We start from the raw sequence: 15,959 nt of genomic DNA, 5'->3' as shown, positions 1-15,959 counted from the left end.
GGGCCGCCCCGCTCTGCCCGCAGCGAGGGCACCGGTCTCTGGAAAAGCAGACCCCGGCTCCCCGGGGAAGCAGATAGCCGGCGGAGCTCTGTCCTTCGCGATGGAGGAGAGGTAGGGGTGAATATGTTTTGGAGTTCTATGTAAAATGTTATACATAGCACCTTTGTAAATATATTGTGTATAAAAATGAATATAAAGTGTGTAAAAATTAATATGAAGTGCGCTAATGCACAAATAATTCAGCCACTGCCTTAAAAGTGGCGCTGTCTGTGAAAACCAGCTTTTTTCATGCTCTTGAAAGAGACCTACTTAGCGGCACCCCCGCCGTGGGGGTGACAGCGGGCAGCACACCCCCACCCCGGCACAGGGCCCTGCCGCGACACGCTGGCTGGAAATGTCATTGCTCCTGCAGGCACCATAGGTTTTTGAAGAAAACTGTCTGCCTATGGAGAAGCCTAGAGCCTGCTCACTGCCAGGCACCTCACCATTAGCTAACTACAGCTCCATTATTCCAGCAGAGCCAGAACAGGTTTTGTAAGTTCAGTGACAATAGAGCCTTTCGTGCAATAAAAGCCTAATACATGTCTATAGAGTATTTGTCATGAGGGTTTCAAACGCTAATTGAGCTGTCTTGTGCTCTGCATTAAGCTTGAAACCCAGGGGCATATAGCTCAGGACACAGGCATGAATGCTTAATCTTAAAAGCCAAAACAAACACAGTACCACCAAGCGCCAGGAGTATACTATTTGGAAAGTGTAGTTTATGATTTATCTAGTCACTGTAAGGTATGCATCTAAATATGTGAAGTTAGGACAAAAGAGGCTGGCAGGAGGGAAGAAGGACTATGAGCAGGAAGCAAGACATCGACTAGTCAGACCCTATCTTTGGAAAAAAAAAAAACACTTAAACTGGGGGGGACGATGACATAGCTGGATTATTAAATTGCCTGTTACATGTTCTGCAAAAGTTAAATGATGGCTGTTGCTAAGGCTCACCAAACACTCATGTGGTAGATTGCACATGCAAGAGAAAAGTGATTGTCAGACTGATCTTGGAATCCACAGATCTGCAGGAGTTAAACAGCGCACTGTCCCTCTGTGATGGTCCCGTTCCACAATCCATTAGCACTCCTTCCCAGCTATTCCTCTCATGTTGATAAACAATATACTACTCTGAAAGTGTTTGATTATCACACTATGTGACATCCCCAAGGGGACATTCAGATGTACAATCAAGTAGAAGAAAGGATCCAGACCTCAGACCAAAGGAGAGCACAGTATTAGAAATATGGACATCTTTTCCAGAAACTCGCTAGTTCACCTGATGCTTCTCTACATCTAGTCTCATCTACATCTATCAGGTCTTTATCTGATAGTAGTTTTAATGAGGAACTTAGTGAACCAGGAGGTGAGCTCTGCTTTTGTCAGTGAAATGCTTTTGCCAGTGAACACTTATTATTTAACCTCTCTCCTTCAACCTTTACACACTATGCACCTACCAGTAACAGTGGAAAAGGCTTGGTATACCACATATGTTCTTCATATTCTAGCGAAAAGAGGACACACACAGAAATCGCACCGAAGAACTACTCTGTTACTAGGAGAATCATTATCCTTCTCTGCAATATGCATAAACACCAACATAACAAAATAAATATATTTAGCAAAATGAAACGAGCCCAAAAAAAAAGCACAGCAACACAGAAGAGATACAAATTAGAAGAATTTGCAGTCCTAGGTAACCAGAGTATTTTCCTCCTACTCCATCAGGAATACCTGTTCTAATGTCAGCCTATTTTACAAGCATTTTGAGGAACCCTCTTCTCTCAGACATCCCAGACAGCATATATTCACAAAAGAAACTTTTAAGAGCACCTATAGAAAATGAACATTAAATGGGAAAGAGGAAAACTCAGGATGTTTGAGTTAAGTCTCCTTCACAAAAGAAACCTTACGCTAAGTTTTTAAGAAAGTTGCCTGGCCCACAGATCGGACCTACCTCCCCTGTTTAAGTCCTACCAATCAAATCTGTCAGAAAGCACTGCTTCCTTAGGACAGCAGCATCATTCGTGCACCTTTCTAATGGGATCTTTCTTTAGTGGAAGGAGATAAGAGGTATGATTTTATCTACTAAATTACTGTTAGGGTAGCCACAGGCTTCAAGAGTTGGGTTGTCTTTTATCAATTCCTGAATACACAAGTCTTTCAAAGAACTTTAAAATAGTCACACTGCTTACAGCAATTAAAACAGGAAAGAAAGTCACTAAAATGAGATTGTGTTTTCTTAAAAAAAAAAAAAAAAGACTAAGAACAGCTAGGAGAAAGAGATTCATCCCAATTGTTGTACCAAGGAAGACTAATGCAGAAATGGATTTATATTTTCCTTCTTAAACAAAATAAACATAGAAACAAGAAAGTACATACAAATGGCCACAGAAATATTACAGACGAGAAGAGCTTCCCCCCATCCTCTTCTCACAGTGTAAAACAGTCCTTTCCATGTAACAGCTAAGCCAAAAGCATATGCCACTGAACATGGAACTTCATAGACAGTCATGATAGGATGAGGCAAGACTTGCTCCATCTCTTAGGGATGAGTGATTTGCTGTGAGGGTAGTACAACCCACGGCTCAACAGCAATGTTTTGTAAACAATAAAACTAAATGCTTCCTTCTGTGCCTTGTGGTTGCCTACAGATGCTGCCTTCCTACCCTGCCAAAAGGACATTTCACTAATTCGGACAGCAGCACTTCTGAAGAGGCAGAGATTCCTCTCTGCTGCTGACAAGAACTTTATGTGTTTCTGAAGTCATTGCTAATAACTTCTGGATGCACTGCTTCCCAGTTCTAAAACCTTTTATGCAAAAGCCTGAAGAGGGAACAAACCAAACATACTCTATTAACTAGCTAAGGAATTCTGCAAGATCTAATCTTCTCCATCCCTTTCTACCAGACAATGAGTAACATCAACAGAGCAAATGGACCGCCAGCAGCTCAGATTACAATGCACTTAAGCTGACAGAGTCCATAACCCACCCTTTGTTTCCTTTACTGCCAGAGGCCTGGGACAACTCTAGCTGCCATATGAAATTCAAGAGGAAAACCCACGTTGGCACTTTTTCCTCATATACCTCTCCTGCCTGCTGGTGGGGATGGCCAAGTTCTCAAATATCTTGGGCCATTCCCTCTGCTGCTTGAAATAAGGGAAGCTGATGTACACATTTAAACATGTCATTCACTAAGGAAAGGGCAGTGATGCATACAAACTATTACATTACACCGAATAGGTCACAAGCGATCACGGAAGCATAGGTTTTGTATGTCAACCATCTAGCAAAATGACAGTTTGTTCTCTCACAATCCCAGTTTTCTTTTAGAGATCAAGCTGCTGTACATTCATTTAAAAAATAAGGTCTTTTTTTTCCAAATGCTGCTAGTTCTCAGCTCCAGCCTCTTCACAGAATCTCTTCTTTCAGATGTCTAGTCTATTCATCCAGCAGTAGTCAACCAAACACCATTAGGTTGGTTCGGGACAGCACACAGGCAAACAAGTCTGCAGTAATAGTTTTTAGATAATGTAGTAGCTTTCACTATAGTAAGAATCCTCCTCAGAGTCCTCACTGTCACAGCTGCTCATTGAAAAGATGGAGTAGGTGGAAGAAGTCACGTTGCCATCATTGTCCATGGCTGGTTTCGCCAACACATTCTGTTTCTCTGCATTCAAAATACACAGATACAAAAGTTAGAAGTGACCACTGTGCCCACAGGCACTGCTAAATTACTAGTTCTCTTAGAAACTTACAGCCTCTCACTGTCAGTTTGCAATAGGTCTTTCAAGCTGCAGGGTACAGGCCTTTTGCTTTGCAATTTTCAGCATTAAAACATCAAAGGACTCTTTTTGCTTGTTTTCTAAGTTTCCTATATGCCTTTTCCTGTTAAGATAGCACAGGTGAGAAGCAGACATTCTCCATCCCTTCATTGGCACACAACTGGCAATGGAAGTGGCTAACTGTTACAGTGCCTTGACTGGTAAGAAAGAGGGAAGGAACAAAATGTGGTAAGGAGCCCTCAAACAATGGTTGCTCAGGACACTTATGGCCCCGTCAAAACCTCCATACATTTAAGAGTGCAAGCTGTCCTGCTGGTGCCTGTTATACTAGGGGTCTCGGAAAGGCTTCTCGGGAAGCTCTGACTGAACTTCCCAAGTGTCACTTGCATCATTATTTCTCTTTCAGCCAATTTCTTCTTAGGAATTCATGTTTAACTAGACACATGGTTATCTTCATCTCAATCCACATGTTTCCATCATTGAATAAAAAGACCACACAGAAACAATTCATCCTTCCTCCTGAAGTGCATCATGGTGAAGCTAAACGATTCCCTACTAACTAATAACAATTTTAAATAATTAGAGCATCTATCACATGTGGAGGTAGGCTATGAGCTTATCTCCTTTTTGTTCAAACAAGCATGAAGACCTCTGGTTTACCACACAGAAATGAAGTGGGCTCCAACAAAGGCACCACTTCATCCCATCACCATTAGCTACCTGAGGAGGCACTTCAGTAGTGCTATGGCATACTCTGCACATGTGCACATTACACAAGAGCAGCATCAGTTCTGTAGAGGTGACGGCAATTCACGAAGCTGAGTTAGGAACCCTCTGAGCAATCTAACATTTCCTGAGGGAATCAGACCAAGTTGGTTAAATAAGTGATAATTTCAGATTTGAACTAACACTGCTTAGCGATGTCATTCTGTGTCACCATGGAGAATTTGAAATGTTTCAAAACCACCTTTCATTAGGTAAAGGGCTTGACACATTGCAAAATGAAGGATCATGCATTCATCTCTATGAAGGGAAAACAAGACAATTACTTAAGGGAACACAGCAATAGGAATTTGTTAAGGGGCAGCAGGAAGAGACTTCTACGTTTCCGCACCTAGATACCAGTATCAAGTGCTCTAGAAACAAATTTGGAGGAGGGAAGCAGAAAAAGGAATACCCCATACTGGAGTTTGACTTAAAGCTGTCACTGTCATGCACAGTCTTCTAGCTACAACTAGGCAAGAGGTTATTCATTTAAGCCACAGTGGTCAATTCCATAAAAATTAACATGAACTACCAGTTCAGCCATACACTTACATGACACACCAACATTCCCTTCAGAGATTTCTTACATAAATGGAGCACATGGAAGAGAACTCAGAGTTTCTCATCAGGCACTGTTCTGCTGAGTTTTTGCAATGATGTAGTCAATAGTTTAATCAAAAGGTGCCTGGTAAATTTTTCTAGGCCCATTCGATATAGTTTTGCTTCTATTTAGTGACCTCTCCGAAACAGCATAACCTTTAGTACAGTTAAGTTGTCCCATTAGACTGAGCAATTCATACTGATGTGTTTTTCCAAACTTTTTATTAATTTTATTTTACCGTGCAATAAAGCTAGTCACACAACATACCTTAAAATTAATTATCTAGCATTTCTACTGCATTCCCCGAGCATCTCGCTGGTATATAGGTGCCAAAGAAAGCTGTACAAAATAGATGGAATGAGAGATTGTACTCATCATGCCACATCCACCCACCTCTCACCTTTCCGCTCTCTGATAAGGGTCAGGCGATGCTCTTTCATTTCCACATTCAGTTTTTCTACCATCCTGTCAATGCAGTTATCCAGCACCAGAGAGCGTGTCTTTGATTTGATCTCCTGCCTGCAGATAGGGCACTCCACTTTACGTTTCGTCCACTCATTGATACAGTAGGAACAGAAGCTGTGTGCACAGTTCAGAGTGACTGCCTGTGGAATTTGAGGGAAGAATACTTATCAGAGCATGCTCACATAAGCATTGTCAGGAAAAAAAAAAAAAAAAAAAAAAAAAAAAAAAAAACAACACCCTGAAGTCAGAAAAATGGTAGATGAACACTTCCCATAAGGAAGGAGGGGGAAGCCCAAAGCCCCATTCTTTAGCCTTTGTAGGGGTTACATGTAGAATAACTCTACCATGCCAGAGAGCAGACAAGTTTTACAAGTCGGTTAATGGATTCACCCTAGATCATAGCAAGTCAGAAACACAGACAAAAAGAATTAATTCTGTTCTAAGTTTCCCCAATTTGAAAAGGATAAATTATGGAAAAACTCAGATACCACAGAATAGCATCTTAAATTACTGAGAAAACAGAAATTAAAATTTCAGCTAGCTCTTAATCATTATAACAAGCCTAACACATCAGGTTTCCTGTAGTTGAAATGACTGTAATGAAGCTGAAGTTCTAGCAAAACACAAACAGAAGTAACAGTCTGCATTTCAGGTGTAGCCTGTTGACTACTTCTAGAATCAAATGAAAGCAGGCCAATTTCTCTTTCTCAAAAAAAAAAAAAAGAGTTTATCTGAACAATATAAACAGTGCAGGACTTGACTGAACACTGCACCTCCCTTCCTTTACTAACCTCTTCCTATATCTAAACCTGAAGCAGTCCAATCCGAGTCAACTTAAAGCAAGGTCCACTACGAAATTATTCTTCCCCAAGCAGGCTGGCAGCAGCAGCTCAGAGCATCAGTGCAAAACCACCCAAAACTGCTGCAAGCCTATATGCATTTTAGGACTAAGCACTCATGTCTATGCAGGTAGGGACATTAAAGCTGAACTTGCTGCCCAGAAGAGTTAGGGCAGACAGAATGGGTTTCTGGACCAGTCATTACCCAGAACTCACTGTGGGTCTGCTGCAACTGTTAAACTAGCAAAGTGAAGAAATAAGCTTGACTATTACTTCACTAGAACTAGTGACAGCTTCTCAAGTCATTTCTTTACTGGCAAACCCATACAGGTTTAAACATACCTCAATAAAGTGCTCAGAACAGATCGTGCACTGCAACTCATTCTCCAACACGTCATTCATCTGATTCAGCACCTCTTCTTTTTGGGCTCTCACCTTTTCTTTCTCCTCCTAGTGAAAAAGTACATATGGTCACACATCAACAAAGAACAAGGTTTTACTCAATATAATATTGGCAGGAAGCGCACGTGTGGGGGAAGGTAGTACAAGTAGAAAATCATACAACTGCCAGTTTCCACATGTCAAATCTGTGTCTATTACATACCCAGATCTGCAACCTCTCTTCTCTTTATAGTCTTGGCAGTATTGAGAATATTCTCACCCACTGCAGAGAACTTACAAGCAAGAACAGCAGCCGTTACCAAAATTGCCTTCAGCCTAAAAAAGCTACCAGCTGGAACAATCTTTTCAGAATCTCTTTCAACCTCTTCCTGGCATGAGTTTGGCTTAAGTCAACAGAACAGTTCTTTGATGTAAAGAGCAAAACACCCAACAGACAAAATACCTCAAATACTAAAAAAAGAAGCACACGAATTTGAAACATTTACTTGCATTTAACTGCCCAATAATATCTTTTTTGTTTGAAGTTAAATTAGGCTCCTAGATACCTCCTCTGTCTTCTAAAAATAACAGAGATTTTTTTCCAATGGAAGCTATACTTGAAACCGCAACAGAGTTGCAAAGACAACATAAAAACAAAAAAAAAACCAAAACCAACAAACACCCCACAAAGCAAACAGCCAGAGTTGGATAACGTGGTAATTTCCAAGAATAATACCCAGGAAAGGATCTCCTTAATTATTGTTCTACTCATCACCTTGTGTCAAGGGCAGGAAGAAATGTGGCTTCTCTCATTCATTATTCAATTTCCATGTTGTTTCAGTGCTACACTCCCTTGTAGGACTGCTGGAACACTGCAGTTTTACTTGAGTGCACTCTAACTGAAAATGAAGCACCTCACTTTTCAAACACACCCTTCTTTTTATTTATTTATTTATTGTTTAAAAAGAAAGGGTGAAACGGACCTGCTTCTGCACAACACACAGTTCAGCTGCCTTGGGCTTTCTTTATGATTGAGAAAGATCTAGAGATGACTGTTCAATTCTACTTCATGAACAAGGCAAGGTGTACCCTCCCCCAGTCCTGGAAACTACAGTCAGCTGCCACATCAAAATACACGAGTTTTTCAGTATAGGAGGCAAAGTACAGTCAAGACAAATGATAAATAAACTATTTCCTCTTCTGCAGCATATCACGTTCCACTTATGAGCAAAACTCTGAATTCAGTTATACCTTACCTTGGTTTCTTCCAGCTCTTTATTCTTGGCGCGAATTATCTCCTCAAAATCTTTTTTACTACGGCTCAGTTCTTCCATCAAAGCATGATGCTGTAACAACACCATCCCAGAAATTATAAGAATGCCATTATCAGCTATCCTATTAAATATACATGGCCGTAATCATGAGGTTCAACATACTCGTTTCTCCTAATCTCCTCCTAAAAAAGCAACGTATGTCTATATAAATTGGAGCGTTAAGGCAGTTTAGCCTTAAAATTGGAATGTAGTGCCAGTTATTTATGACCTTCCCAGGGTCATGGCACTTCTCATTCCCTCTCACAGGTTACTCTTTCATTTCAGTTAGGTTTTACAGATACCATTTTGAGTGCATCTGAGACATTTGAGTATCAAGGGGTATTTGACACATAAGGATCACAAAAAACCTGTCACTGTATGCAGGGTTACCTGAAGCTGTTTTCAGATTAGTTTTCCAGAAGGAAAGGCCTTTTGAAAAAAAGGCTAGGAAACCTAAGTGTGCAACAATCTCCTTCAAAAACATTTCTAATCAAGAGTGGATTTTTTTTCATATGGTTAAAATTGCCAAAACAACTTTCTCAAAACAGATACCTAGCAGACAGACCTCACAAAGAAACCCACCAGCCCAGGGACCAAATTCAGATAAAAATCACTGCAGCTACTTAGTGCTTTCAACCTGAATGCATATTCTCACAGTTATTTGCTGGCAAATAGCAACTCACAAAAAGGGAGTGCCACTTTCTGACAGATATGGTCTGTAGATGAAAATCATCCAATCTGCACCTGAGGCGAAGTCTTAGTCTTCTACCAAGAGGCCACAGCACTAAGACAGACTTAAATATCTGAAAAACAGTTAAATCAAATCTAGACTCATAACTACTTGCCTCTTGCAGGACCTGGGCCAGTTGCTCCTTCAGATTCTCTTCCCCATGTTGCCACTTTACTCCCTGAGAGAAAAAAAAAACCAAAACAAACACACAACACAACAACAAAACATGACTTTTTTTGCTGGAAGAAAACTCTTAAGAATAAAAAAAAAGACAGACATGAAGAAAGCAAGGAACATAAAATTACACACTCTTTTTAGAGGATATGCTTAAAGAAACAACACTGGTTTTCAGGAAACCTTAGGATGTTTCACTCTAGCGTTACACATGTACAATAGAAATTAGAGCCACCATTTACTGTGAAGAGTTAAAATTGATATATTATTTACAGTTACATACTTGGAACACCTACATGTTATTCTAGCTGTAAAGGCACCAGCATGTTCATAGCAGCAAAGAGGTCAGCAACAACTTAAACATGAGAAAAAACTGCAACTCTATCTTTGAGCACATTCAAAGAGGCCAGAATACCTACAGCTCCAGCTGAACTTCCCCATGTGCCTAAACACTTAACTCCAGACTTTCTGTACTTCTGATACAGGTATCTTGCCTTTAGCAGCAGAATTTAAAGGAAGTAACCGATAAATTATGAAACTCACTCCAAGATGAAGTCTGACTTCCTTTAAATCAGAGTTTGTGCAAACTCAAATAGAAAGACTTCAGTTTGTTATCTAAAAAAGCTACTTATCAACAAGCACATATTGCTTGAAGACACTGTTATGGTTTGAGAAACCCACAACAATTTATTGTCATTTAGACAATTATTCTATCACCTGATGACCCCTCCTCACCTGGGAAGGGGAACTGGGGAAAAACAGAGAAACATGAGGGTTGAAATATAAATATATTTAATAGGATAAGACTAAATAATTAGCATTAATAATACTAAAGAACCAGTATTGATCCCGATGCCAATATAAAATATGCAAGGATTATACTCAGCCAATTATATCAGTAGGAAGCTGTGTGCTCCCAGCACGTCAGACACAGTGAGTGCTATGGCTCTGGGAAGAAGGGAAGGCCTCAGGCGTCCGGCACCCAGGCAAGAAATTCTCTGGACCGCCACCATCAAGGGAGACAGAACTTCACAGCAAACATTCTAATTTATATTGAATGTTGCACTCATGGTATGAAACAATCCTGTTGGCCACTTTAGGTCAAGTGCCCGGGTCTCGCTCCTCCTCATCCCTGCACGTGGCGAGCTCAAAAACACTAAGCCCTTGAAACTCACATACCATAGCTGGCTATAAAGTAAATATTTTCATAAATTCAGACACTAGAGTCTTCTAAAAGTGCAGTTTTCCCAAGCATTAGAAGAGAAATTATTTCTGTGTCGCTCAAACCAGAACAGACACTTACAGATTGCAAGGAAGGATTTTTTTGAAAGTATGAAAAAAAAACCCTCCCTTCCTCCATGGATTAAGGCATACAATAACTTACTTGCATGGAAAGGGAATGGATCTGCCATGCAAACTGGGCATTAATTTAGCCATATACTAGAGAGAAATTCACACTGAAAGTGAATACTTTTCAACTTGCCCTCTCTGTATGCACAGGAGATCAAGCAGAGACCTCTGGGTTGTTTTTTTTAAAAAACACTTTTTTACTCACTGAAATTATTTACTATCTTGCTGTTTGTAAAAATATATTTTAAAAGTAATTTGTGCCTTTTTCGTAATTCCCCATGCAGCACAATCCCTTCTGTCTCCACACTGTCTTTTGGTAGACATGCCTGCAAGTGAAATACTTCCATGACAATTTTAACAGGAGTAATTCACACAGACATTATTTGTGTTACTGTATGGTTCAAGATCTTATTTTGGATCAGTCTTATATTAGGCATTCCATAAAAATGAAAAGACACAGACCAAAGAGATTACCACCATTATACCTCTAGCTTCTGCTGCTCTTTACAGAATGTCCTCTCCAGCTCCTCCACCTGCTGATGATGATGCTCTTGTTCCATGCATAGCTGGTCCTGCAACTCCCGCAGCTCCTGCTCCATTGCCAGGATGTCCTTCTGAGCACACTTCCTGCGCTTCTGCTTTACATTCAAAACTGCTGTCTGCTTCTCCTGCACTTTAACCTTTAACTTCATTATATCTACTAGAGTTTTCCTCAGCGTTTCCAAGCCAGTCCGTGACTGTGCAAGACCAGAGCCTTTCTGGTCCTTATGGGCGACAGACACAGCTTTCTCGGAGTGCACAGGGCTGCTACACACTGGACGGCTATCCTCCTCACTTGGCCCAGGAGAAGGCAGCTTGACATCCGTCTTCTCTGTTAACTGTTTGGCTTCTTCTACCCTTCCCCACGATTCACACAAAGGTTCCTTGCCACAGGACACTCTGTCTCTTTTGGATCTGGAGTTTGAAGGGCCTTCTGATCCAGATGTCTCAGATTCCTCCAAACTAAATTTACGTTTAGTTCTTGAACTCTTAGCTTTTCCCAGGTCATTCCTTTGGGCTAAAAAGGGTCTGATTTTCTCCCATTCCTCTTTAATTACTTCATACTCATATTCAGCTGTCTCTTTGTTTTCCAAAGGCACTCCCAACTGAATACGGTCTCCTTCAGTGATAGGATAGGCTTTTAAGGGATCCAGGCGCTGTTTGTTAAGCCAGACTCCATTTAGACTCTGCAAATGAAGAGAGAATCAGCAAAATTTAATATGCAGTTACAGAATCCTCTGCAAGTTATTTCTGGCAACTGTAAACATATCCAACCTCTTCAGTGTTGCAACCAGAACAAGCCACCTCTTTAAATAAACCTTGCGATGTCCAACGTATTGGCTTAGTCTCCCATTTATTACTCTTACTCCATTATATTATTTACCATACATTATTCCTGCATTACAGATTTTGTGTACAAGCACTAAGAACAACATAAATATAAGTACTTGTGCAGAAGGAAAAGAACAAACTCTAAGGGGAAAAAAACTGCCCAAAAGCTTCAGAGGAAATAAGAACTAGCCAACAGAAAGAAGAGACTCTGCAATAGATCATTGTCAAAAACATATGATATTGCAGTAATTATTCTTGAGAATTAATGTCACCTGAAATCCAAGAAGAAACTATAAAAGAAAAAGAAGCATAGCTTATACTGTCAAAAAAAAGAGACAGTTCTTCATAAATAAGAGTGGAATATAAACATGAAGGAAAATGTTCTTCTAATGTTCAAAGCACAAAAAGGGGTTTTAACTTAGGCACTAGCTCAAGAAATTGTTTTGAAAAACAGCAAAACTGATCTGTGCTCAAGATGAACTGCAGAATCATTACCAACTGATGTATCTCAAAGAGATTCAATAAAAAAAACTTCACAAAATGGTAGCAGTGATAACACAGAGAAGTGTTAGTAGCTAATCTACCGTAGATGTTTCCAATCACACAAAACCCATAAGTTTTTCAAGTTTATACAAGTTCTGCAATAGTTTTGTTTCAGAGCAGTGTAATTTTAGTAGCAGCCACTCCATTCCCTTCTGAATAATCTGCTGCTGACGCAAACATCCTTCAAATCTGCATGACACGTTGAACATTTTTTGTTCTACAGGTGCTGTTTTAAAGCAAGTTACTGATTTTTAGTTTTCAGCCTGAAGGAGAAAGTGGAGAGATGATATTAAAAAAACCTCAGATTACTGAAGTCAAAGTGAGACCTCACTCAAAGTGAGGACTCTGATGTCAGCACTTTATTCTAATCAGCTGAGGAAGACTTTCAGGAGAAACTTGTTTACACATAACATGAAGCATGTTTTTTCTAACAATAGATGCTTGTTGTAGTTGATTATAATTAAAGTAATTATGTCACGACAATAAGGTGTATCAATTCATCTTTTCATTAGCAGTACAAGAACATTATCCTTTTGAATACTGCCAAGATTTATACAAATTTTTTATTTAAGAAAGCAACACAAAACAGGCCCACAGACTGCAAAGTGCCCTTGCTGAGACTACAATTGTCTGAAAAATGCTAAACCAAGATGCAAATCTACATACAGAAAGCAATACGGTTTCATTCCAATTGCAGCAGACTGAAGCTTCCTGCTGTTGCTGAAAGCGCACAACAGGCAAGACACATTCTCATGGACCTTCCATCACACATACATCATATAATATCATAGCCTATATATCGTTTGAGTCCAAACAGAGCATTCTTTTCACTGAATCACAGAGTACAGTGTCTTTAATCAGTCTCTGTACCTTGTTATCCTTGACAGTCCACTGCCCTTCTGCATTTTGCTGGAAAACGCAGTGCATACGAGAGATCATCAAGGGACAGGTTTTTGACACCAGCTGGTACGTGAGATCTAATCCTCGGCCTATAGTTACCTAAAAATAAAGTAGTTTAGTAACCACAATCAGCAACAACATGGTAAATTCAGTTTATGTCATTTCAATTTAAGTACAGCAGAAATCTATCTAGATTAGCATCTTATAGCTATTTCCAAAGAATTTGGGATAATATGGCTTTGAGGTTTTTTACGTTTAAATTCAAGAGTAGATAGAAAATGGAAACCTACAAAGTTTGAAGTATTCTCTTTCTGTCCCACTGAGGAAAATCTGATTGCCTTAAGGTAGGTTAAGCCTTGGTTTCATGAAAATCTTCCTCAGCAGCAAACCTGCTCAAAGCCACTCTCAATCCATCCATGTCCCACCTTAGTCATTACCTAACTAAACACCATTTCTTCAAACCAGTACAATAGTTTACGGGTCTCAAGATTACGTCTTACTCTCTTCTTTCACTAGTTCATCTGTTCAATTGTCTGTGAACAGGAAAGAGGCAGGAAAACACAGCCCAGAAAATTACCATAAAAAAATGCACATATAACCATGCCCTAAATGCGCAACACTTTTGTAAATCACACCATCAATCCTATGGCTCAGAAACTAAGCTACATGCAGTTCATAACCAGTAGTGAAAGTGATCTAAATAATCTGATTAGACTCTAATAGCATCTTCTGGAAGAAGGAACATAATTTAATTGTACCGTTTCACACTATCTTATTAAATCTGATCTAATTGCAGACTGCCATTTAAAGCATGGCTCTGCTCTCACTCCCTCCACTGCCTCCTTTGCATGATCTGATAATCATACACACTTTTCTTATTCATCTGTGCGTTGCACAAGTTTCCAGTCAGCTTATCACATAATTAGAAAACTGCATGGATCCAATGTAATACCGCAGGAAGACACAGCCAGAAAAAGCAGGACAAACACCTTTTAGCAGAAGTCCACAATTAAATCCGATGAAAAATATTATAAAAGCGCACTCTAGTTTTTATGCCTTAGATGAAAGCCGTCCTCCTTTTCCCCTGCAATCCCAACTCATTTGCGTGACACCTTCCAATTCCTACAAGATGGCAAGATCACAGAATGGTAGGGGTTGGAAGGGACCCTCTGGAGATCATCTAGTCCAACCCCTCTGCCAGAGCAGGGTCACCTACAGCAGGTTGCACAGGATGGTGTCCAGGTGGGTTCTGAATGTCTCCAGAGTTGGAGACACCACCACCTCTCTGGGCAGCCTGTTCCAGTGTTATGCGACCCTCAAAGTAAAGAGGTTCCTCCTCATGTTTAGATGGAACTTCCTATGTTCAAGTTTGTGCCCGTTACCTCTTGTCCTATCACTGGGGACTGAAAAAAGACTGGTCCCACCCACCTGACACCCTCCCTTTAAGTATTTATAAGCATTGATAAATACTTATAAAGACGCTGCAGTCAAGAAAAGTTCACTGACTACGCATTACCTGAGCCGGTCTCACCTTGAGTTTAAAACAAGACTCAGACTCCTGTGTCAGCTAAATGCAAGGAAGCAAACTTAACCATGTTTGCTCCCTACCTCTTAAATGATTCATACATATTAGTGCTCTATCAGCATGAATTGCTTATGTGAGAAGTACAGACAGATTCAGTTATAAACTCAGCTTTGCGCTTGTTCCTGCAGTTGCAACAAGAATGCCTAACCCGTGTGAACTGTTATCAATGCCCGGTCACACACATCTGCGTGGCCTCAGGCGCTAGCACAAGCGAGACCGAGCAGGGCCAGTCACAAAACGTCCCCTTGATCAACTTCATTGAGCAAACTGCAGCAGGGGGCCGAGACGTTACCCGCGGGAGCTGGCGGCTGCCCACAGCAGTGCGGGCATACCAGGAATGCAGTCTAGCACCGACACTTAAATCCCCAGTGAAAGCAGTCCGTGCTAACACGCCGGACTGTGACCTGGATGCCGTCAGTCCCCCTCTTGCCTGTGAGAAGGACTGTAGCGCCGTGCAGACAGCCTGGGTAATAACACCTTGAACGAGGTTCTCTGCAGAATGAGCAGAGCCCCAGCTGCACCTTTTGCAGACGTGTGAGCTCAAGTCCTTCACTGACCATACGTGCACACCTTCCGGCCTTGAATCCATGACGGGAGAGTAAAACAAAATTATACGTTTGCTTGAAGAGTTGCCTAGCACTGAGAGATAAAGAGGGGTGCGTTTTGCAATGCGTAAGCACAAAGGCATTAGGTACAGCATGAACCCCCAACACCCAACTGCCCCGTCTCAATCGCTGGAGCAGCGGTGCCCTCCCTGGCAGCACCCCAACCCCCACACACGCGTGCCCCTGCTGGGGTGAAGAGCACAAGGACCTATTGGGGCTTTTCAAGCAAAAAAGGCCATCACTGAAAAAGGGTTATTTTGGGCCATACCAAAACATAACTGAAGTGGATTTAAAACATGATCTCGTTTACACCTGGACAACTTAAGCCACAAAACACCTCATGCACTGCTAATCTCGCCAAAGCATCGCCCTGTTAATTAGGCTAAGGATTCCCCCCCGCACACCCCGCCACCGCTTACGTCATTGTCACACCAACAACAACTACGTACGTACGAGACGCCGTTAACAGCGATGAGCAGCCGTAGCCCCGGCACGTCGCACCCGCCCTC

General features: G+C 41.0%; 2 protein-coding genes across 2 annotated transcripts in view; one reads left to right on the top strand and one right to left on the bottom strand.

Annotated features, from left to right (window-relative positions):
* Window positions 1-3,440: 3,440 nt before the first annotated feature.
* RNF8 (ring finger protein 8, E3 ubiquitin protein ligase) lies at window positions 3,441-13,355 on the bottom strand. The gene is made up of 7 exons (XM_009880420.1): window positions 13,231-13,355; window positions 10,932-11,672; window positions 9,038-9,100; window positions 8,136-8,225; window positions 6,841-6,948; window positions 5,595-5,799; window positions 3,441-3,713 (listed from the first exon to the last, which is right to left on the bottom strand). The coding sequence occupies exons 1-7, from the start codon at window positions 13,297-13,299 to the stop codon at window positions 3,568-3,570; spliced, it is 1,422 nt and encodes a 473-aa protein (XP_009878722.1). The 5' UTR covers window positions 13,300-13,355; the 3' UTR covers window positions 3,441-3,567.
* A 1,550-nt stretch (window positions 13,356-14,905) lies between these two features.
* The window catches only part of AARS2 (alanyl-tRNA synthetase 2, mitochondrial), a 19,823-nt gene continuing 18,769 nt past the window's right edge, over window positions 14,906-15,959 (top strand). Inside the window, 2 exon segments of the mRNA XM_009880459.1 lie at window positions 14,906-14,918; window positions 15,044-15,312. Coding sequence (XP_009878761.1) covers window positions 14,906-14,918; window positions 15,044-15,312 — 282 coding nt within the window.

The sequence above is a fragment of the Charadrius vociferus genome, unplaced genomic scaffold (assembly GCF_000708025.1).
Source record: "Charadrius vociferus isolate BGI_N301 unplaced genomic scaffold, ASM70802v2 scaffold62, whole genome shotgun sequence".
Classification (NCBI taxonomy): domain Eukaryota; kingdom Metazoa; phylum Chordata; class Aves; order Charadriiformes; family Charadriidae; genus Charadrius; species Charadrius vociferus.
This window is presented reverse-complemented; position numbering and strand designations above follow the sequence as displayed.

Bases quoted from the DNA above. Each gene is read 5' to 3' on its own strand.
- RNF8 (XM_009880420.1), bottom strand. From the start codon at position 13,299: ATGATCTCTCGTATGCACTGCGTTTTCCAGCAAAATGCAGAAGGGCAG. The intron at 11,673-13,230 runs GTACAGAGACTG...CTTCATTTGCAG, and splicing joins GGACTGTCAAGGATAACAAG to AGTCTAAATGGAGTCTGGCT. The intron at 8,226-9,037 runs GCAAGTAGTTAT...GTGTTGTTACAG, and splicing joins TGGCCCAGGTCCTGCAAGAG to CATCATGCTTTGATGGAAGA.